At 42.3% G+C, this 21973-nt stretch overlaps 1 protein-coding gene across 11 annotated transcripts in view; it reads left to right on the forward strand.

The window, feature by feature from the left end:
• Positions 1 to 21973, forward strand: part of DIP2B (disco interacting protein 2 homolog B) — a 234650-nt gene that overhangs the window by 90156 nt on the left and 122521 nt on the right. For all 11 annotated transcript variants that reach the window (XR_014803180.1, XR_014803179.1, XR_014803183.1 and 8 more), the window contains exon 2: positions 20923 to 20994. Coding sequence is in view for 6 of the 11 variants with exons in the window: in XM_084955587.1 (XP_084811713.1) it covers positions 20923 to 20994 (72 nt within the window). In the remaining 5 variants the exon portion in view is untranslated. The remainder of the gene's footprint in view (positions 1 to 20922; positions 20995 to 21973) is intronic.

The following is a 21973-nucleotide window of genomic DNA, read 5'->3' on the forward strand; positions in this document are numbered from 1 at the left end:
ATCAAGCTGCTGCATGCCAAGGCCAAAAGAGAGAGAGAGAGAAACAGTTCTCCCTCTCACCAGTCCCAGACACAGTGCTTCCTGTATGTGGGGGAGCAGCCTGATAGCAGGGTGGGGAAGATCTTCTCTCTGGAAGCATTGGCTGGAGCCGGCCTGGCAGAGGAGTGGGCAGGCCAGGCCCCGCGAGCCTGGCCCGGCATTAGCTACACAGAGGCTCGGTTCTCCCTTGCATAGTTCAGGAGATCGTTCATCTGTTTAGATAACCATTGCAATAGATTAGTTTTAAATCGGTAGCTAGCTTTAAAAAACATTTCTGGAGTTCCTGTCATGGCTCAGCAATTAATGAGCCTGACTAGTATCCACGAGGACGCGGGTTTGATCCCTGGCCTTGCACAGTGGGTTAAGGATCCAGTGTTGCCATGAGCTGTGGTGTAAGTCACAGATGTGGCTGAGATCCCGTGTTGCTGTCCCTGTGGTATAGGCTGGCAGCTACAGCTCTCATTCAACCCCTAGCCTGGGAACCTCCATATGCCCTAAAACAACAACAAAAATTTCTATGAAGTCCAGACATTCCTATTTATCTTTTTTAACCCCCTCAGAAGAATGTTTTCCAAAGATGAATGTGTTTGGGAGAAGCCTGATATTTGCTTCAAGTGTCAAAGCTTTAAAACATGTTTATACTTCTTAATTCATCGACTTGTATAGCTGTTTCCTCTTCCTGGAGGATTCCTACCAGAAGGCTCTTCCCACAGAGGCTCTACTCACAGGAACTACATCAGATTCTTAACCCACTGAGCCGCAATAGGAACTCTGAGCTACCGGGGACCTTGCTTTATTTTATGAAAATTTTATATCTTGGGTTTTTACCTCTTAGCCAATTCAGGGAACATTTCTCTTGCTTCTGCAGACTGGTTTTAGTAAGTGGCAGAGCTTGGAAGTAAACGCCAAGCATTTGGCTCCAGATTTGGGGCACTAACCAGCGTACCACATTACCTCATAATAGGATGTTTTTCTTGGCCTTCGTGTTTCTGTGCATTCTTTTCTTCACATTTAATTTGTTATTTTTATTCTAGCACTTAGATCTTACCATCTCATGCCCAGTCTCTAAAGCACCCAAATCTATTTGCATACGATTTTTGCTTTGTCCTGTGTTGGTTTGCCACAGTTACTGCTCCTCTTATGTAATTCAGCATTCTGATCCTGTGATCAGAGAGCAAAATCTCTCTCACTCTTGTTATTAGCCACTCACGTCTGGATCACAAAGGAGCTTTTAGAGTTCTAGAAATCCCCCTTGCCAGCCTTGAGCAAGTTCATGTGTTTCAAACTTCAAGCTTGTATATTAATTTACTAAAGTAGTTTCCATCTTCCTTGCTAGGAATCTAGTAGTAGAAAGAAATAAGGTAAAAACAGAGCAGGAAAGGTATGGTACTATCAAAGTTATGTAATTTAATACATACCTATCTCAGCAATATAATTGGTATCTAAGTTAAAATCCAATACTTAATATCTGCAGTAACTTTCTCAAGCGAATAAATAAATGATGTCAATCTAAGGAGAACAGAGACAAGATCATACCTTTTTATAAATTAGCAGAGTAATGTATTGTGTTACCTTTGATGTGTCCCGGTCTGAAAAGAGGACTAGGCTGGGTGGGGCCTTCTTGTAAGAGAAGAGAACATCACAGTCCAAGAAATGAGTTTTGTCTTCATCTGACGACTGCCTAGTCTAATAAAAAGCAAGCCTTTGGGAACTGGGTCTTTTAAAGGAGGCTCAAGTCGTTCCGTGACATTTAGCTGGAAAGGAAAGGGGAGAGCTATGCCTTGGCTCGCCATCTTAGTGGTGAGGGAGATGGTTGGCTGTCTTTCAGATTTTTAAGCTCGTTGGCCGCCTCAGGTGACTGAAGCCTGGTCCCATTTTTCTGCTGAGATAGGACCCAGTGGAGGTCCTTTCCCAGGAACTGCTCAAGGATAAATCCACAATGATGATAAAGCCATGAACTGGTTCCAGGCCTTGGCTCGCTGGATTAGAAGAACACTGTGGGGAAATGTTGACCTTGGCACTGACCAGAGCACCGAATTCCTTTCTCTGCATTGTTTTTGCATCTCATGCAAACTCCTGACGGATTGTATTCTTCCAGAGAGTGATAGTGTACTGAATACACTGCTAAATACAGAATAAGCTTTTGAAAGAATTAAATGCAGACGAGTTAGGCAGTAATTATTTATAGTACAAAAAGACTTACTCCATGAATGCTTTAAATAGCGAATTTGCAATGTGCCTAAGTATGATTGATTATGTACACTTTTTGAGAAACAAATGTATTAAATATAACAAGGAAATCTGTTGGCAGTATGCAGATACACACCCAACTTCAGCCCATGTCCTTATGAACTAACATTATCAAGTGGCATATACATGTATTACATGCACAATCTATGATACAAATAAAGGCACAGTAGAAGACAGTTTCTCATAGCTGGCCTTGTAAAAATTCAACTTTTACCTATTTTTTATTTTCTATTTTTTGTTTTTTTAGGGCTGTACCCACGGCATATGGAAGTCCCCAGGCTAGGCATTGAATCTGGGCTGCAGCTGCCTGCCTACACCGCAGCCACAGCAGCAAGGGATCTGAGCCATGTCTGTGTCCTATGCCACAGCTCACCGCAATGTCAGATCCTTAAGCCACTGAGCGAGGCCAGGATCGAATCTACAACCTCATGGTTACTAGTTGTGTTTGTTACTGCTGAGCCACAGCAGGAACTCTAAAAGCCATCTTTTATTGATTTGCATTGTACTGTTGACAGATGAAGTGGTCTGTATGATAGCAGTTCTTTGAAATGTTTATAACTTTCTGGTCTAGTATGTGGTCAGTTTTCAGAAACGTTCTATTTGTTTAAAACAAGTGTGTATCAGAGTTCTGTAAGAGATTTAAGCTGAGTGGTTCTTGTCAGTTCTCTCAAGTATGGTACATAACTGGTATCGTTTTAGATGCACAGGAGATAAGACATCCCTTGCATGTAATGTGTAGAAAGAAATAAACATGATAGGCTGCTAAAGACATTATAAAGTGACTTAGAAGTTTATATGTACCCTCAAATGTAGTCTGTTTTCTAGTTGACAGTGTATTATATATATATAATTTTTTTTGGTCTTTTTAGGGCGGCATCCACGGCATATGGAAGTTCCCAGGGTAGGGGTCCATTCGGAGTGGCAGCTGCTGGCCTATACCACAGCCACAGCAATGCCAGATCTGAGCTGTGTATGTGACCTACACCGCAGTTTGCAGCAACACTGGACCCTTTAACCGGCTGAGCGAGGCCAGGGATCAGACCCACAGGGATTCTAGTCAGGTTCTTAACCTACTGAGCCACAATGGGAACTCCATAGTTGACAGTATATTTTGAGCAGCTGTGATTTGATTTATTGCATTTTCCATGCAGCAGGTGTTTTTTTTTTATGAGTGTGATTTTTTTTGGTGGGGAGGGGGCATGCCCGTGGCATGCAAAAGTTCCTAGGCCAGGGATCAAACCTGCACCACAGCAGTGACCCAAGCCACACCAGTGACAATGCTAGATCCTTAACCTCTAGGCTGCCAGGGAACTCCTCACACACCTTTTTTTCTTCTTCTTCTTCTTCTTTTTTTTTTTTTTTTTTTCCCTTTTTTAGGGCCCCATTTGCAGCATATGGAAGTTCCCAGGCTAGGGGTTGAATTGGAGCTGCAGCAGTGAGGCCAGGGATTGAACCAGCATCCTCCTTGATACTAGTCAGGTTCGTTAGTGCTGAACCAGAATAGGAACTCCACATGTCTACAGTATTTTGATGGGGAGCTCTTAGCATATCAAATGATTGCAGTTTTAACTTGAAGAATAAAAATAAACACAAGTACAATGTAGAAATGCCATTCTGATTGTGCTAAAAACTTTTCAGAAACAGCATCTATCAGAAATATTTAACACTAGCACAGTGTATTGATTAGCCCAGTTCAAAACTCTTAATGTGTGTCCTTAGGTAATTTTACAAGAGTTGCTTTGCTGTATTTTGATTTCAGCTGGGTAAACCAGACTGACTTTGTAAGAATTCAGCCTAGATCAAAATCACATTTATGTAAGACTAGGGTGTGAAAAAAGATGTAGCGAGAGTATTAACAGGGAGAAGTTTATAAGGATATGTCACAGTAACAGTTAAATTAGCTTTTAAAAGTTTTAGTGCCATAGTTTGTGGTTCAGCAATTATCTGCTGCCACTGACTGGAAACATCTCATTTACTATGTATTTGTTGGATTCTAAGTTTGATTATACCTAACAGTGACCCCAAATAACAGATGCTTACACCAGCTAGAAGTTGACTTCTGTGTCACGTACTAGTGTGGCACTTGGCTCCATGAGGTCATCAGGCTCTGGGTTCTTTCTGTCCTCTGCTTAACCATCCCTCGATCACGGTCGGAGATGGCCAATCACCACAACCCCATTTCAGCTGTCAGCAAGGGAGAAAAAGGGAGGACATGCTTTTTCCCTTAAAGAGCGGAACCAGGAAGTTGCATACATTCTTTCTGTCCAGACCGCACTGGCCAGAACTTAGTTATTTGACCACACCTAGCTGTGAGGGGACTGGGAAATGTGGTTCTTATCCTGAGGGTTTTTAACCAGCTAAAAATTCTCTTATGGAAGACAAAAGCAGAGATGATGGGGGCACTTGTCTCTCTTTAAACTCCTTGGCACACAAACTGCTTATGGTTGGCTTTTCTTTCTTTTATACTTGGCTTTTTGTATTTTTTCCCTCATCTTTCATGTTCTGTTAAAACATCATAATTGCATTCTAAAAAGAACTGCCTTAAAAAACACTTATTTCAAATAAGGGGAATAAGGAAAGAGTATTACAGATTTGCAACAACAGAATATTTTTTTAATGAAAAAATTTTAATAGTGAAGTTTTTTTTAATTTAAAAAATTTTTTCAGTGATTTTTATTTTTTCCATTATAGCTGGTTTACAGTGCTGTCGGTTTTCTAGCGTACAGCAAAGTGGCCCAGTCACACATACATTCCTTTTTCTCACATTATCATGTTCCATCATAAGTGACTAATACTTTTTTTTTAAATCTAAGTATGTAGCTCCTAATTGAACAAACCCAACTTTTGATTATTTCTAGCTTTTATTCTGGAATAATGGCTTTTTTCATTGCTTACACTACTATCCTTAGAAAGAATGTTATCCTGCTTAATATTCATATTTCCATGTCTTGACAGCTATCAGAGTTTATTTTTTTATTATATTCAGATATGCGGCAAGCAGTGTTTTGTTGTTGTTTAGTGGGGTGAGGTTAGGTGTGTCTACTGGGTGTTTTGTTGTCATTGAGGGTAAGTGGCAGTAGTGGTGTTTTTTTCCTTTTAATTCCTAATTTTGATTGTGATTAGTACATTGAGTGAAGTACAGGAAATATCTGTGCAGACTCTGAAGTATTATTCCTTGTATTGTTGTCTTTGCTATTTTAGGAAGGAATTTGTTGTTTTTTTTCTCCAAGTGAAACTGCAGGAAAGAAGTAGATTTTTTAGTAGTGGTATTAGAGACTTAAGTATCTCTAGGGGAACAAGACACACACACACACACACACACACACACACACACACACACACACACAGAAAAAAAAACCATTCTGTATCAGCCAAACCAAAAGTTATAGCTCCTAAACATTGGTGAATAGTCTATACAAAATTACAGGTCATTTGTGTAGTTCCCATTGTGGCATTTTGGCTCAGTCAGTTTAAGAAGCTGTAGTTGTCTCTGTGAGGAAATGGGTTCGATCCCTGGACTCACTCAGTGGGTTAAGGATCAGGCCCTACTGTGGCTTAGGTCACAGCTGCAGCTCGGATTCGACCCTTAGCTCGGAAATTTCCACATGCCACAGGTGCAGCCGGAAAAAAAAGAAAAAATATTATAAGGCATTTGTAAGAATCCTTAAGCAGTTTATCCTGGATCTTTCTTTCACTCTCCTTTCTTACCTGCTAAAAATATCAGCTCGAGGACAGCTTTCTGCTGCAAATTGTATAGCTGCAAAATCATTTTTTATTTTTATTTTTATTTGCTTGCTTAGGGAGCCTCAATTCCTAAGAGTATTATTAACATTTAACATTCATTCTTTTTGCTGAGGCTGCATTGAGGGGTATGAGTTATTTTTATTTAATCTTTAAAAATAATGACCACCAGCTAGTTATTTTAAATTTTGCCACGGTAAAAGAGGAACTCGCAGCCTCATCTGGCTGTTTTTTATGAAAGTCTGATTCAGGGTGGACCCAGCTGGATTTAGGAACTCCTGTTTCTTCCTTAGATAGCTTTATCCTCTCCTTCTCCCCTCCTCAGCCTGTTGCCCTAGTAACCCATCCCTCTGTCACTCTTTGACCAGACCTGATCCCCTCCTCAGCTTCCATGTCAGCAAGTCCCCCAGAGCGGATCCGTGCACCATCCACAATCAAGGCTTCGTTTATAGTCTCTGCCCGGACCCCAGGCCTTTTAGGAGGAATGCCCAAGAAAATTCCAGTTTTCAGTGTTTTCTCTTCAGCATGAGCTCATCTTCAGGGCTCTTTATCACTTTTTTTTCTCGGCTTTTGTCTTTAATAGGTTTTGTTTTGTTGTCTTTAGTAGGTTCAAAGTGAGAAAAGAAAAGCAGGTATGGGATCAGGAGAGTTAGCCTAGCAGGGAACCTTTATATACCTTCCTCATCTCCCTTCCCCAGTTCCTTTAAGCACTTTTTCCTTTTGGAATCCAATTCTTTCTTGAGGGTTATGTGTTCTCCCATCCCAAGATGAATCAAGTCCTTTTCCCACAGAAACTTTGAAAAGTTGTCTAAGTTAGGTTGAGAGTATTGCAGACCATTTATTTGACAAATATTTATTATTGATTGATTGTTAATCAGTAAATACCTGCTAGCCTGGATCCCATCATCCTCCTTTCCCTTTTCTGTTAAACAACTCCAGCTCTAAATTATTCAGACCACCAGCCTTCTCCCAGAGATTACTGGAGAAAATCACAAAGCTGGAAATTGGTGCCACTAAAAGTTCTGTTCTCCTGTTTCCTGGACCCTCGGACCCTTGGCAGGATCTGCCACACCCTCCTGTCTTTAGTTAACTCCCTTTGCCATTAGAGTAGCAGAGGTCCTTAAGTGCTTCCCCTGAGCTAGGAACTTTGCACGTATTATCTCTTTAGTCCTCATAACAACATGTGGATTCTACTATCTTTGTTTTGCAGTTGAGGAAACTTGAGGCTTAGAGAGGTTAACTTTTTCAGACACAACTGGCAGAGCAGGTACCTCCTATTCTAGTGGCAACTCACTATCTTTCCTAAAACCCTCTCTTCCAGCTCTATGGTCCCTCTCAGCAATGAGCCTTGGAGAATCAGCGTTGACTAGTTAAGAACTAGGACCCTGGAGCCAGACCATTTAGTTTGAAGCTGACTCTCTCACAGGAGTATGTCCTTGTGCACGTGACTTAATCTCCCTGTGCCTCATTTTGTCACTTGAAAACTGGGACTAATAATAATACCACCCCATGGGATTGTTTTGAAGGTTAAGTGAGTCGATACATGTGAGTATTTTGATGAATGGTACCTGCTATAAGTACCAAATCAAAGCGGGGGTGGGGGGGAAATAGATCAAACACCTTCACTCTGTCTCCTACACAAAAAGAAATTCAGAGGTCATCAGACCGAGCTCCCTGTCTCCTGCCCCGCCCCCAGCGTTCCCTCAACTGATGCTTATCCATCCTTATCTGTTTTCTTAGAGAAAGAGCTATCATTAAAGCCCTACAGTGCTTCCAATCTTTTATACACACAGAAAATGATATTTGTTCAATACAGTGTTTGCCTACGTGAGGTGACTGCCCCAGAGTTCCCACCTCCTCTAAGCTCTACCAAGCAGCCCAAGGGCTGAGGATCACCGTTTCCACACCCAAGAAGCACTTGCAGATCCAGGACACAGACCACATTCCCAGCAAAGGCTGACCCACTATGATGTATCCCTGTCCCCAGCTCTGGTTTCTATTCCTTCTAATCTTCTCAGGAACTTCAGTCCTTATCAGTTACCTTGTTCCTTGGCTCTGTTTGATCACATTGTTCTCCTGTTTAACGTCCTTCAAAGACTTTCTGTCTCATTTATAATAGAATCTCTAGTCCTGTGCATGGTCTCCAGGCCCCTGCAGGATCTGGGGGATCTGGGCTCCTGCTGCCTTCCTAGTCTCATCTCTCCCAGTTGGCTGCTCTGACTTTCGGCCGCTCCCTCCCAGACCCATCCCCGTCAAGGATGCACTTAGTACCACTGCAGGCCCACTGCCCCTGCCCCCAGCTCCTGTTTCATTTTCAAAATATTTTAATATCTTCTTTTTTTTTTTTTTTTTTTGAAACATCTCAGCTTAAATGTCACTTCCTCGGAACAGCCTTCTGCAGCTGCCCAGACTAGGTCAGGTCCAGGGTTGCACTGAGCAGTGTGCAGCCCTTACCAAGTGTGTAACTAAGCCATTCATTGTGTGATTGTTTGGGGAATGCCTCTCTGTGCTGGAAGAGAATGTGGTTTACTTCATGACCATGACCCTGCATTTTGGGATCATGTCTGTCCTCTTCTGTGCCTCTAGAGTGGTGCTTTGTAGGTAGTAAGTTCTTAGTATTTGTTGAATCTGTGTTTCACCCTCTTTCTAATAGCTCTTTCTCTGTAGTATATAAATTTGTCCATCTTAAGGAAAAGAAAAAAAAGGCTCACTCTCCTTGACTCTAGCTGTCTGGAGGTGCTACCCATATCTCACTTTATAACAAAACATACTGAAAGGAAAAAAAAAGTTAATTGCATTTTACTGCTTATCCACTCTTTAGTACTCTAAATAATCTGCCTTTTTTTTCACTATTCCTTTAAAACTGTTCTTAACTGGGCTGCCGACGATCTAGCCACCAGATCCAAAAGATATTTTTCGATTCTGATTTTACATTTGTGACAGTATACATTCCTCCTCATCTCCTTCTCACTTTCCCTCCCCCTCCTCCTACCTCCTCCCCCTATTTCCTCCTGGTCTCCTTGCTGCGTCCCAGTATCATCTCTTTTTTTCCTCTGCTCATTCTTTAAATGTTAGTTTTCTCCAGGATTCCTTTTCTGGCCTTCTTCTCTTCTCACACTTGTTCCCTCTGCTGATATCATTCACACCCAAGCAGCTTTCAGCTCCCATCTCCTGCACTGATGGTGAGAATATATTATTTCGTTCCCAGATCTCATCTGTCCTGTTCCTACTATATACCTTCCCTTGGGTTTGACTGCCACACACAGCAGTGCCAAGCAAGTGGCATTCATCAAACATTGACCAAAAGCCGCTTTAGCGCTCATTTGATCCTCATTCCTACTTGTATGGAAACAGAATCAGAGCAGTATAATGGCTTGTCCCAGATTAGAGCACTAGTTTGGAGCAAAATAAGGAGGTCTCCTGACACCTGGAATCTGAGATCCAACAAGCCGATTATTTTATGATCCGTATTCCATAGCAGTGGCACAACTTATGTTTTTTCCTCTGTGCTCATTTGGTTTCCAGAGCACCATGGATTGCAACCAACAAAATTCTTCCTCTCTTAAAAATTTTCACACTATTGCTGTACTTGCAAGAGGATCAAAGAGATTTTTGATCCGTTGTTAATTTTATCTGCACCGTTGCTCAAGAATGCCTGGCACCATGCATTGTTTAATTCAGATTCAGTGAATAGTAGGGATGTTATTACTTATTGCCTAGTTTTTAAAAATTATTCTAGTGGGTGCTAGAATAAAGGCAGAGTAACTGAATATACCTGGCTGTTTTTGTAAGAAAGCATTTCCTAATTTTCTGAGAAAAATTAAAAGTCAGGTAAATGAAGAAGCTGTAAAGAAAATTACCTTTCTTTTCTTGACGCCCCCCGCCCCAGACATTTGCGGCTTTAGCCCTCAATTAAAATATCCATAGTCAGGAGTTCCTGTCTTGGCACAGCAGAAATGAATCCAACTAGGAACCATGAGGTTGTGGGTTTGATCCCTGGCCTCCGCTCAGTGGATTAAGGACCCATTGTTGCTGTGGCTGTGGCACAGGCCAGCAACTCTAGCTCCAGTTAAACCCCTAGCCTGGGAAGCTCCATATGCCACGGGTGTGGCCCGAAAAAAGCAAAAAAAAAAAAAAATATATATATATATATATATATCCATAATCAGATGTGTGTAATCCTGTTTTGTGCATGATGACACTGTTTTATTTACATATGTTTACATATATTCATTTGAACTAATCTCTGCTTATTTCTGGTTTGGATATTTGTACCTCCTCTTTGATGTCAGTTTTCCCTCTTTTAGACTTGAGATCTACACCATGATGTGTCTTCAGAGACACTTAATGCACTCTCTCCTTTTAAAAATGTTTTAAAATTCTATCAACCCAGAATTTTCTAAATAACCCTTTTAAAGATAAAGTTAATGTTAGGACTTAAGGGTGGGGCTGGGGTGGTGTCAGCTAAAACTAGTCAAATGTGTGCTGTGTGCCAGGGACTTCTGCCTGCATTCTCTCTTTCAGCACTCAGTATGAGCACCTAAGGTAGGAGTTATTCCGGTTTTACCTATTATGAAACTAAGGCAGAGTTGTTCAGTAACTTGTCAAGGATCCAGTAAAAGGCAGATTCAGGGTCCAGACCCAGATCCAGGTCTGCCTCATGCTAGGTCCTGTGCTTTTTCTACCGGCTGAACCGCCCCCTGGGTTCCTTCTGTTCCGGTTAAACAGTCAGATTAAACATTCAGATCATTCGTATAGCAGATTTCCTATTTGCAGACATAGTTTTTCTAGTGGGCAAATGAACATACCTTTTGCATTAGATGGATTAGTTTAGCCAGCTGCCTGATGATGCAGCTAGATTTAGAGTTGGGTTTCTCAGTGTGTTTCAAGTGTTTTAACTCTGTTGCTTTTTATTTGTTTGAACTTGCTTGGTGCCTTAGGTGAAATACCATCTGTCAGAAGTCATATATATTTGACCTAGAAAACAGTACGGTGCAGCCAAAACAATTCGATGATTTGAGTCTGGGGAGAGAAAGCAGTCTGGGCTTATTCTCAAGTTCTTGATGTGGAAAATGTCTAGTTATTGTCCTAAATGAGGTGAGAGGACATCTACTGAGAATGGAAAAATTTGAATGTCCTGAAGTTAAATTCCCTTGAGACTCTTTTGTAAGATTGCGAAATTGAGTTAAAAGAAGAGAAGACTATAGCTTTGATAGGCTACCAGTTGAAGACTTTTAGAATCACGGATTGTTTTTCCAAAAGAAAAATTAGATAAAATAAAAATTCTCATCTTTCAGCAGATTGAAGTATTTTAACAGAGGTTTATTTCTGGCTAAACTGTGAAAAAACTTTGTACCTTTTCACCCTCTATCCAACATAAGATTAGTTCTTTCTATGTGTAGAAAGAAACTTAAGAGAGTTTTAAAAATAATTGAAGGTTTCAAATTATTTGGAGTCCTCTTGGCCACTTTTAGTTCAGATATAGCAAGAAAAATAGGTAGTGAAAGACAGAGGCTCAAATGCCGTGTGTCTGGTTTAAAAGGTGAGGCCATTGTTTTCTGTGATTATGAGCCTTTATTTTGTGTGTTTCTGAGCCTTCATACATAACCTCTGGAAGGAGGATGTTGGGAGGGTGGGTGGCTGGTACAGGTAGCTCATTGAATGGAATTGTCATTGTGAGGAGAACTTGATAAAATTTAATAATAGAAAATCTTTCTCTTCGAGCCACTGTCTCCTGCATATGATCCAAATCCTCTGCCTTTTTCAGTGTTGCTAAGATGGACCTCATTCACATTCTCAGCTATATTTTGGCTCTTTTTCTGTATCTACTTACTTCCCTAATGTATGAATAGACATAACCCCAGTCCTACTCCCTGTCTTTCTCTCTCTTTTTGTCTCTTTAGGGCAGCACTTGCAATATATGGAGGTTCCCAGGCTAGGGGTCAAATTGGAGCTGTAGTTGCTGGCCTACACCATAGGCATAGCAACACGGGATCCGAGCCGTGTCTGTGACCCACACCACAGCTCACGACAATGCCGGATCCTTAACCCGCTGAACGAGGCCAGGGATCAAACCTGCATCCTCATGGATACTAGTCAGATTCGTTTCCTCTGAGCCATGACAGAAACTCCTCTACACCCCATCTCTAGTCATAGCCAACATGTACTACCTTCCTGAGCTAAGATTTGCATGTCGAAGAGAGAATAGGTTTTAGAAACAGGTATAGATTGGAAGGTGATGACTCTAGAACCTTTTCTTCTCAGCCTCTCATTTCTTTCCTCACGGTTACTCCTTAACAAAACAGAGAGGCCACATTCTCCCTTAGCTGAATATTTAGTAATGATGTATAATCACATCTTGCTGACTGGTTTTTGGTTTATGTGTGTGTGTTTAACTCTACTTGGACAGTTTCCACAGTTGGCTGTCTTTTTTTTTTTTTTTGTCTTTTTAGGGCCGCACCTGCAGCATATGGAGGTTTCCAGGCGAGGGGTCTAATTAGAGCTGTAGCAGCCGGCCTACACCACAGCCACAGCAACATAGGATCCGAGCCGCGTCTGACCTATACCACAGCTCACAGCAATGCCGGATCCTCAACTGAGCAAGGCCAGGGATCGAACCTGCAACCTCATTTTTCCTAGTCGGATTCGTTCCTGTTGCATCACAACAGGAGCTCTGACTGTCTCATTTAAAAAATGGTTAAAAGAGACATTTACCTAGAGCCCTGTTGCTGGCACATGGTGGTGGTGGTGGTGCTTAATGCGTTCTGTAAAGTCATCTCTATTTTGGAACGAGTCATAAAAATTATTTATCCTGTGTCGTTCATTTTATGAACAATAGGTTAGTTTTATACTTTCATTACATCTGATTTGGGGGCCACCTACAAATAAACAGTGGACAAAGCACAGTAAGAAAACACCGGAGACCCAGATTCTGGTCTAGCTGTGTATCCTTAATCTCTCAGTTTCTCGTTCTGTCATAAAGGTAATGCCTTTTCTGTTTACTGAAAAGGATTTGGGAGTAGGTTAAATGAATTATCAGAATATTTTGAAAAGTTAGAATGGTGGCTGTGTTATGTAGCGGCATTTAGTGAAGAGGAAAGTAAACTGATGACCCATAAGGTAAATATCAGCCCTAAATTTCAAGCATCTGAGGATCCCATGTTGCTCTTCCCCTTTGGCTGGGCCCGCAGAGCAGCAGTAGGGCCAGAGTCTTATCCTGATCATTGGATATTGAATTTACAGCCTTCATATATGCTTTTTGCTCCAAGCATGCCACTCTCACAGCTATGGGTTTGAGAAATTCTGTCTTCGGTTCAGTGTCTGTCTCTCCTGACTGTCACACTTCAAGACACAACCCAACAGCAACTTTTGTGAAGTCTTCCCAATCTTTCTGGAGTCAAATTTGGAGCTTTCTCTCTCTCTTTTTTAATTTTATGGCTGCACCCACTGAATATGGAATTTCCCAGGCTAGGGATTGAATCTGAACCACAGCTGTGACTTATGCGGCAGCTGTGGCAATGCCAGTTCCTTTAACCCACGGTGCTGGGCCAGGGATTGAACCCACACCTCCTCAGTGACACGAGCCACTGCGTAGGGATTGTTAACGCACTGTACCATGGCAGGAACGGAGCTTCTCTCTGAAAATGAATGTAGTGTCATGTTTAAGAGGAGCCGTCCTGGAGCCAGGTCTGCCTGGGTTCAAATCCTGATCATAGCACTTACTAGGTATAACTGTGGACAAGTTGCTTAAACTTCCTGTGCCTCAGTATCCTCACCTGTAACAGGTCACCTGATAAGACTGTTATGAGGCTTTTTGAACAGAGGCTGATACATCATAAGCTCTTGAGAAGTGGTGTTATTTTCTTATTTATTCTTATTGAATATTATAATTATTTTTATCACCTCTTCCTCAGCACTTACATAGGACTTTGTACATAATCTCTAGTGTAGCACCTGTCACTTTTATTGTAAATTTTTGTGTAGACCTAGAACTTCTTAAAGGCATAGATGCTGTTTTACTCATCTTTGTTTGACGTTCTGCATGTCATCCAGAGTTTCTTTTTTTCTTTGTGGCATCTTCCAAATCCCCCCAGCCATTGCCACCATCCACTGAACAAGTGTGACTTGGAGGCAGGGCTGCAGTGGCACATACCTTTTTATTTCCTCTGGAGCAAAAAGAGTTTATGGCTGGAGCTATAATCTGTGCTCCATTCCACCAACATCAGACAACCACACGACTTGGTGACCCTTCAGAATTTCCCAAACCCTGTGTTTATTTAGCACTGAGTTGCTCAGGGTGCTGCCCAAGTTCGTCTGCGGGAATTTCTTAGCATTGCCCTGCTTCTTCTGAGGGAGAGACGTGGCCATACCACACAGAGCCAGCCGGCAGCAGCGGAAAACCTGTAAGCCACTAACTGGCTGCACCATTAGGAGTTCAAGTCCCAGCTCTGATATCAGGGAGAAAGACCAGAACCAAACCAAGCATCACCAGTCTGTACAGCTTTCCTTCCCCTACCCGGGGGAGAGCACGGCACTTCCCTCTGGGCTCCGAGTTCACTTGGTGTGCATCTCTCCATGGCTCTTGGCTGTAGAATATTTGTCATGCTTGTTTGCCTTGTCCCCTCTCTTTAAACATAGTTGCCCGCCCCTGCTCCCATCCAGCCAGCAAAGGAGGCTTCAGTAATTGTTTGTGGATATTGGAACTTTCGATAGCCCAGAGCCCACGCTAAGTACTTTTAATCACAAATAAGAACGTTGCAAAGTAGGTATTATTATTCCCCATTTTTCAGACATGGAAGCCAAGGCTTATCAAGAAGGTAAGGGCAACTTGTCTGGAGTCAGATGGCCCAGAAGCGGTAAGTCTGTGCTCCAGGCATGGCTGTGTTTAGCTCTTAGGTTCCAAACCACAGTAAGGTGCCACCCCCCAGTGTAAATACACACTCCCCGACCGGCTCACCCACCTGTGGGACTATTCCTCCTGTCATTGCTGACCTTTAAGAGGCTCAGGTTGGCTGGGGGGCTCACACACACCCCCTTCCAGCCCCTCTGGCAGCCTGTCTGGAGATGATCTGAGGGCCGCCTGTGCCAGGCTGCTTTCATTGGTCCCAGGTGGCAAAGAGAGGCATTGGGAACGGATGTCCTTTCTGTTCCGCCCCCCACATGTAACTTCGGTAGGTATGGTATCAGCTGTCAGATGTGGTGGTGCTGAAGCAGCTAGACCATCTCAGGGCCCTTGGGTCTCCAACGGCTTAGGGCTGGACTCTTGGGTCCCTATCTTATCAGGCTAGGTGCCTTCACACCTGCCAGGTGCTGCAGACCCCAGGAGGTGGCTACTTTTCTAAGTGTTCTCTTGGGTGGAGCAATATGTTACCCTAGTGGGAGGGGAAGGCTAATCCTCCCCATATTTGTTTAGTTCTCAAAAAACTTGAACAACAGGTTTAACTTAGCTCTGTGCCATTTAATGCAAATTTTATACAGGTATAGTTATGGCACTCCTTTTCATTTTATGTGCCAGATGGCAAAAAATCTGTTGTGAGTAAGAATGCCTGTGGTGTGACTTTGTGTCTGTGAGCTCAGGAGGCTCCGTGTTCTCCCCGGAGGCCGTGTCGCCGAGACAACCTTCTCCTCTAGTGTCCTTCTGGCTTTAAGTCAGCAGAACCGCCCAGCACACTCCAGACAGGATTCTTCAGTGCAGCCGTTTGCAAACTTCCTGATTTTTAAGCCTTATTGGAAGGCACCTGTTAGAAATGCGGGTATCTGGGTCTCAATCCAGACTTAGTGACTCAGAATCTTCATGGGAGGCGCCTGGGAATTTGTATTTTTACAAAGTTCCTAAGATGATTCTTAAAAATTGGGCAAATTTAGAAAGCACAGCTTTAGTGCGGTGAAAAGTGCTTAACTGCAGGTGGTGGGAATGCTGAGACTACAGGCTGTAGGAGGCAGTGACAGCGGTGTGGGTAACACATCCGGTCACGTGAAATAACGGAGTTCTTTCTGTCTGGTCCTGCTCTCTGGCTATCTGGTGGAGTCCCTTCCGCTCTTAGTGCCCAGCGATTTATGTACTATTCCTCTCTTGCTTTTCTGGCCACCTTTGAGGTCTAGCTGTCGGGTTTCAGTAAACTTTTGGTTCACTAAATTGCTCTCCTTGGGTGTTCTAGCTTCTGCTGACGTAAAGATCTCTTTTTCTCCCATTTCCAGTTTTCCACCTGAGCACGCATGTCTTTCTGATTTATTGTTCTCTCACTGCCTTCATTTTACCAATTCATCCAGCCACTCATTCAAGTGTCTGTCGTGCCAGGCTGTAGGCGGGCTACAGAGATGAATAAGACACAGTAGCTGCCTTCAAGTGCACAATGTAGTAAGGACACAGATGTGTAAACAGATCATTAAAATACCAGTGATGTGCTAAGTGCCATCATGGAAGGGTATGCAGAGTTGTAGGGGCACCAGGAGGAAGTGACCATCAAGTGGTGGCCAGCATCACAGAGGAGGTGACTTTTGAGCAGGGTCTTGTACTCAGAGAAAAGGGAGGGGGATATTTGTAGGTGACATCACTGTAGTCCTCACATCTCTTTGCAGAGTGTCTTCTCCTAGGTCTCTTTAGTATCTGCTTGTTTATGGAATGAATGGAGCTAATTGGCATGGCTGAATTAGATTCTTTTAATTGATTTTTTTCTTTTTTTTTTTTTTTGCTTTTTTTAGGGCCACACCCGAGGCATATGGAGGTTCGCAGGCTAGGGGTCTAATCAGAGCTATAGCTGCCAGCCTGTGCCACAGCAACATGGGATCCGAGCTGCGTCTGCGATCTACACCACAGCTCACGGCAATGCCGGATCCTCAACCCACTGAGCAAGGCCAGGGATCGAACCCAAAACCTCATGGTTCCTGGTTGGATTTGTTTCCACTGAGCCGTGACGGGAACTCCAAATTCTTTGACTTGTTTCGAAACCCGAGGTGGTCGGTAGTTGATGTTCAAGATAACAAGTCTAGTGGTTTGTCCCACGACGACGCTTTATAGTGAACAGTGTCAGTGAGCCCTCTAAGCACTGAAAAAGCTTTTAAAGGCCTTTGACTTTATCAGATGTGTTCTGAGCCAGCAGTGCTGCCCTTCAGGGAGTGGGGAGCATGTGTGTGTGTGTGTGTGTGTGTGTGTGTAGAGTGTGGAGTGGAGTGGAGGTCAGGGAGCTTATAAGTGGGAAATGGAGAATGCTTTATTCTTTTGCAATAAAAGACATAATTTCCTGTCTCTAAGGAAGGTTTCCTTGATAGGCTCCTGCATCTCTGTTAGTTTTCTGCACTGTTAGGGATTACCTAAACTCTTTAGTTTGCTAATTTGACAAGGCTTGGTTTTTATTTCCAAAAATGCACTGTGGGTTTCTCTTATTTCACTAGAAAAATAGAGATGAAGAAGGGTCATTGTGATTAAATCTGTATGGTCTACTAAATAGTCATGATTGCAGTCTTAAAATGTTTATTGTTTCTTGAAATAATGGATGCTCATTGTAGAAAAAATAGAAAATACAGGCAAGCAAAAATGGAAAAAAAAAAAAAAAAAAAAAAAGGCAAGCTAAAACCAACCTATAATCTTGCAAGCCATAGCTGACCACTGTTAATATTTTGGTGTATACAAATGCAGAATTCCTCTTATGTATAAGGTATGTCTAAAATATTGTTATTCTAAAAATTGAATATGTCTAAACTGTGTAAACTCTTCAGTATCCTGCCTTCTTTCCTTCCTTTTATAATGTGACCATGTTAACAAATATATGTCTATTGAACCATTCGTTCTTAACAAGAAAAAAAAACTTGATTGTTTAGATTATGCAGGTCATTCAGGCTTGGCTTTTTTTTTTTTTAAATCAAACTCTATTAAAGTATATAAAACAAATGAAAATCCCCATAATCTCATTTCCCCCAATAATAAATTGTATAGATATAACATTCTGGATTATTTTCTCTATATATGCAAACATACCTATTACTATATATGTAATTATCTCACACAATTAGATCCTGTTATACCCACTGTTCTGCAACTTGCCTCTTACCCTTAATAGATTTTAGGCAGCTTCCTGAGCCAGTACTTTTGGAACAGGTGCATAATATTGTGTGGATCAGGGTTTCTCGTCCTCAACACTGTTGACATTTTGAACTGGATAATTCCCTGTCTGGGGCCTGTCCTGTGCGTTGCACGATGCTTAGCATCCTGCCCTCTATCCCTTAGGTGCCAGTAGCACCCCCTCCTCTAGTTGTGACGAAAATGTCCCCAGACATACATGGTCAGTTGTCCCCTGGAGGGAAGAGTCATTCCTAGTTGAAAGCCACTGATACAGATGGTCTGTAATATAAGCATCTAGAGCCCTTCCAGTTTTTCCATTACAAAGAATGGGTCAGAGAATATTCTCATGTTGATTTTTGTGTACCTCTGTGAATTTTGTCTTTGAATAATTCTTAGAAGTGCAGTTGGTGAATTAAAATTTTGATGGAAATTGCCAAATTACTCCAGAGATTGTATCAATTTATTTTTCAACTGTATCCTGAACATGCCAAAGCTATATCTCTTTCTGAAGTTCTAGATCCATGTAGCCAGCTGTTGATTGGACATCTCTTCTTATACGTCTCATAGGCCTTTCCTAAGCTCAACTCTTTGTCTTCTTCAACCCACCAAACATATACCTTTTTTTTTTCTTTTTTTCTTTTTTTTTTTTGCTTTTTAGGGCCACACCCGAGGCATATGGAAGTTCCCAGGCTAGGGGTCAAATTGGAGCTACAGATGCTGGCCTACGCCACAGCCATAGCAACGCCGGATCCTTAACCCACTGAGTGAGGCCAGGGATGGAACCTGCATCCTCATGGATCCTAGTGTTGGGTTTGTTAACCGCTGAGCCATGACAGAAACTCCAAACATAACACTTTTTTTTTTTTTTTGCCATATGTGCAGCATGTGGAAGTTCCCTGACCAGGGATTGAACCTTTGCCACAGCAGTAACTGGAGCCAGTGACAGCTAGTAACTGATTCAGTGACAATGCTGAATCCTTAACCCCTGAGCATCAGGGAACTCCCAAACACATACTTTTTGCTGTGTTTCTCTGTCAGAAAATATCATGGTAACTGCCTGGTCAAGCCAGGCCAGAAGTTTTCTCCACCCCACACTGAACCAGTCATCAAATCCTATCCACTCTTCCTCCCTAGTCTCTCAATCTACTCACTGCTTTTCATCACTTCTCCCTCTCTTTAATATAAGCTCTTATTAACTTTCCCAGATGATTGTAGTGGCATTGGGGCAAGAACTAGTGTCTCTGGCTTCTACCCTTGATCCCATTTTCTTTGGAGAAAGTGACTTACTGTGCTCTGTGATCTGCGAATGTTACTTCCCTGCTAAAGCCTTTCCATCTACCATCCGCTCCATCAGTCAGATGCTGAGGCCAACATAGATGACATTCACCCCTCGGGATTTCAGATCTCTGTGTCCATCAAAGTAGGCTTTTTCCCTAAGGTTGACTATAAAATAAGTAATAAATGTTGTAGGTTTGAATATTTAAATTACTTTTTATGCTAAATTTTTACTTTTTTTTTGGCCGAGCCTGCAGTATGTGGAAGTTCCTAGCCCAGGGATCAGACCTGCGCCACAGCAGTGACCCAAGCCACTGCAGTGACAACACCAGGTCCTTAACTCACGGAGCCACTGGGGAACTCTGCAATTTTGACTTTCTTTCTTTCTTTCTTTTTTTTTTTTTGGTCTTTTTGCCATTTCTAGGGCCGCTTCTGCGGCATATGGAGGTTCCCAGGCTAGGGGTCGAATCGGAGCTGTAGCCACCGGCCTTCACCAGAGCCACAGCAACACGGGATCCGAGCCGCGTCTGCAACCTACACCACAGCTCACGGCAATGCCGGATCCTTAACCCACTGAGCAAGGCCAGGGATTGAATCTGCAACCTCTTGGTTCCTAGTCGGATTCGTTAACCGCTGAGCCACGATGGGAACTCCAATTTTGACTTTTAAATAAAGTTTTCTCTGAATTGAAAGAAAATCTTTTTTGAAAACAGTGTTCTATCAAGTTATCTCACCACATGTATTTATTCCCCCAGCTTTGATTACTCACTGTCCCTTGAATGTCCTTTTGTTCTCCTGCCCTTCCTGTTCCTTTTAACTCTGCTCTCTACCCATCTATTTGCTGCCCTTTCTTTAGGACCAAGCATATTTCTTGAACTCTTCAGCCACACGGTTTCTCCTCTATTCATCAGTTTTATCCTTATTGCATTTATTGTATGTGTACTTTATGTATACTTTTTCACTTAACCTTTTGAAAAAGACATACATGTGTATAAAATAAGACAAACCAGTGAATCAAGGGGAGGGGATATGGGGATTTAGCTCCAGGTTCCAGCACAGGTCCTCAGGTGCAGGAAGGGCCTTTCAAATAGCCTTTCTCAGTGCCTGAACCTTGACTTCTCCCCCTTAACTAGACTTTTGATTTTATGTGGCTCTATGCAGCAATGTAATTGAATACCTCCCAAATCAATTGCATTCATTTGGTCAAACTAAAACCTTGGCGAGAAGTTCATTTGTCTGCCAGCCTTGCTGCATTCCATTTTGATATATCTCAAATACCACAGAAACAAGGGGTGCCTAGGAACTCGGGAATCTCTGACATGGAATGCAGCATATTGCTCTACTAGGCTGGTGTAGGGACAAGCCCTGCAATTTTCCACCAGAAGTCAGCTCCAAGCCTGTGGGAAATCACACATAGCAAAATCCTTGGCAAAGAACTATACATTTTTTCCCCTACTCTCTATGTGGTAATTCTGTAACGCTCTGTAATTAATTTTATTTTTACAGTGAACCACAGAGTAAGAATAATGCATAACCTATTTCTGTTCTTGCTATTTTAGGGGACATCACACAGAAGGGATATGAAAAGAAAAGGTCAAAACTCCTGTCTCCTTACATCCCGCAGACACAAGGTAGGCAATGAGAAGTGGTTTAAACCTTTTCAGTATTTTTACACCAAAGAATGCTGTCTTACGGGAGATCTGTCTCTTTTGTTGGTTCCTGTTTTTTTCCCTCCCTTCCTCACCAGGGAAGAGAAAAAAAACAGAAGGAAAGAAAGGAGGAATTGAATCTTAATGGAGCATCTGCTGTGTGGTAGGCACTTTTTAAATACCCAAGGTCGTCACGTCATTTAGACAGAGCTTGGGTGATAGTGTGTCTCTGCATAGCTGACGTGATTCAGTGGCAGAAAATCCCAGGTCATGGAAAAAACGATGCCTTATTTATGCCTGAGTACAGACTGTGATGAAGAGGAGCAAAGATGAGGAGGGGAGTTCCCTGCTAGGGGAGTGGCCTCACAAGTAAAGCATGGTCACTGCTGTGGCTTGGGTTCAGTCTCCGGCCCGGAAACTTTTACATGCTGCGGGAGCGGCCAAAAAAAAAAAAAAGAAAGAAAAAGAGGAGGGACGAATTTAGTTGCAAGGTAATCCAAGGATTGGAGGACGTGAGGAATTGGGGACAAGAACCCTAAAAAACACTTTAAAATTTGTTCATAGCCTGACTTACTTCTTTTGCAACGAGACTGCCATGTTCCTTATATATATCAGAAGGTCGTCACTTTTGTGCTTAATTCCAGAAGAATTGCTGGAACCTTTGCCTCTAGGCAAGGCTGTCTGTTTCTAAGTCATCATATTTTAAAAATTACTCAGCATCCAGGATTTCCTTTGATAGCTGTCTCTGCTTTAATCACTTTATTGTAAGGAATTTATTCTTTTATTTTTAATGTCCCCCCTGCAACCAATCTTCTCCTCCCTGCCCCCCCCCCGACTATTTTTGTGCTTTTATTTCTGGACTATAAATCCTTTAAGAACTTTGGATCCCCCAGGGTTTGGGTATCAAGCCTTGCACAGGGTATGTAGTGTCTAAATATTTGTTGAATGAATAATGGAATAA

This window comes from Sus scrofa, chromosome 5 (assembly GCF_054392235.1).
Source record: "Sus scrofa isolate SSC_HxYL_T2T_F1_AM1 chromosome 5, Sscrofa_HxYL_maternal_Yorkshire_Landrace_v2.0, whole genome shotgun sequence".
Lineage (NCBI taxonomy): Eukaryota > Metazoa > Chordata > Mammalia > Artiodactyla > Suidae > Sus > Sus scrofa.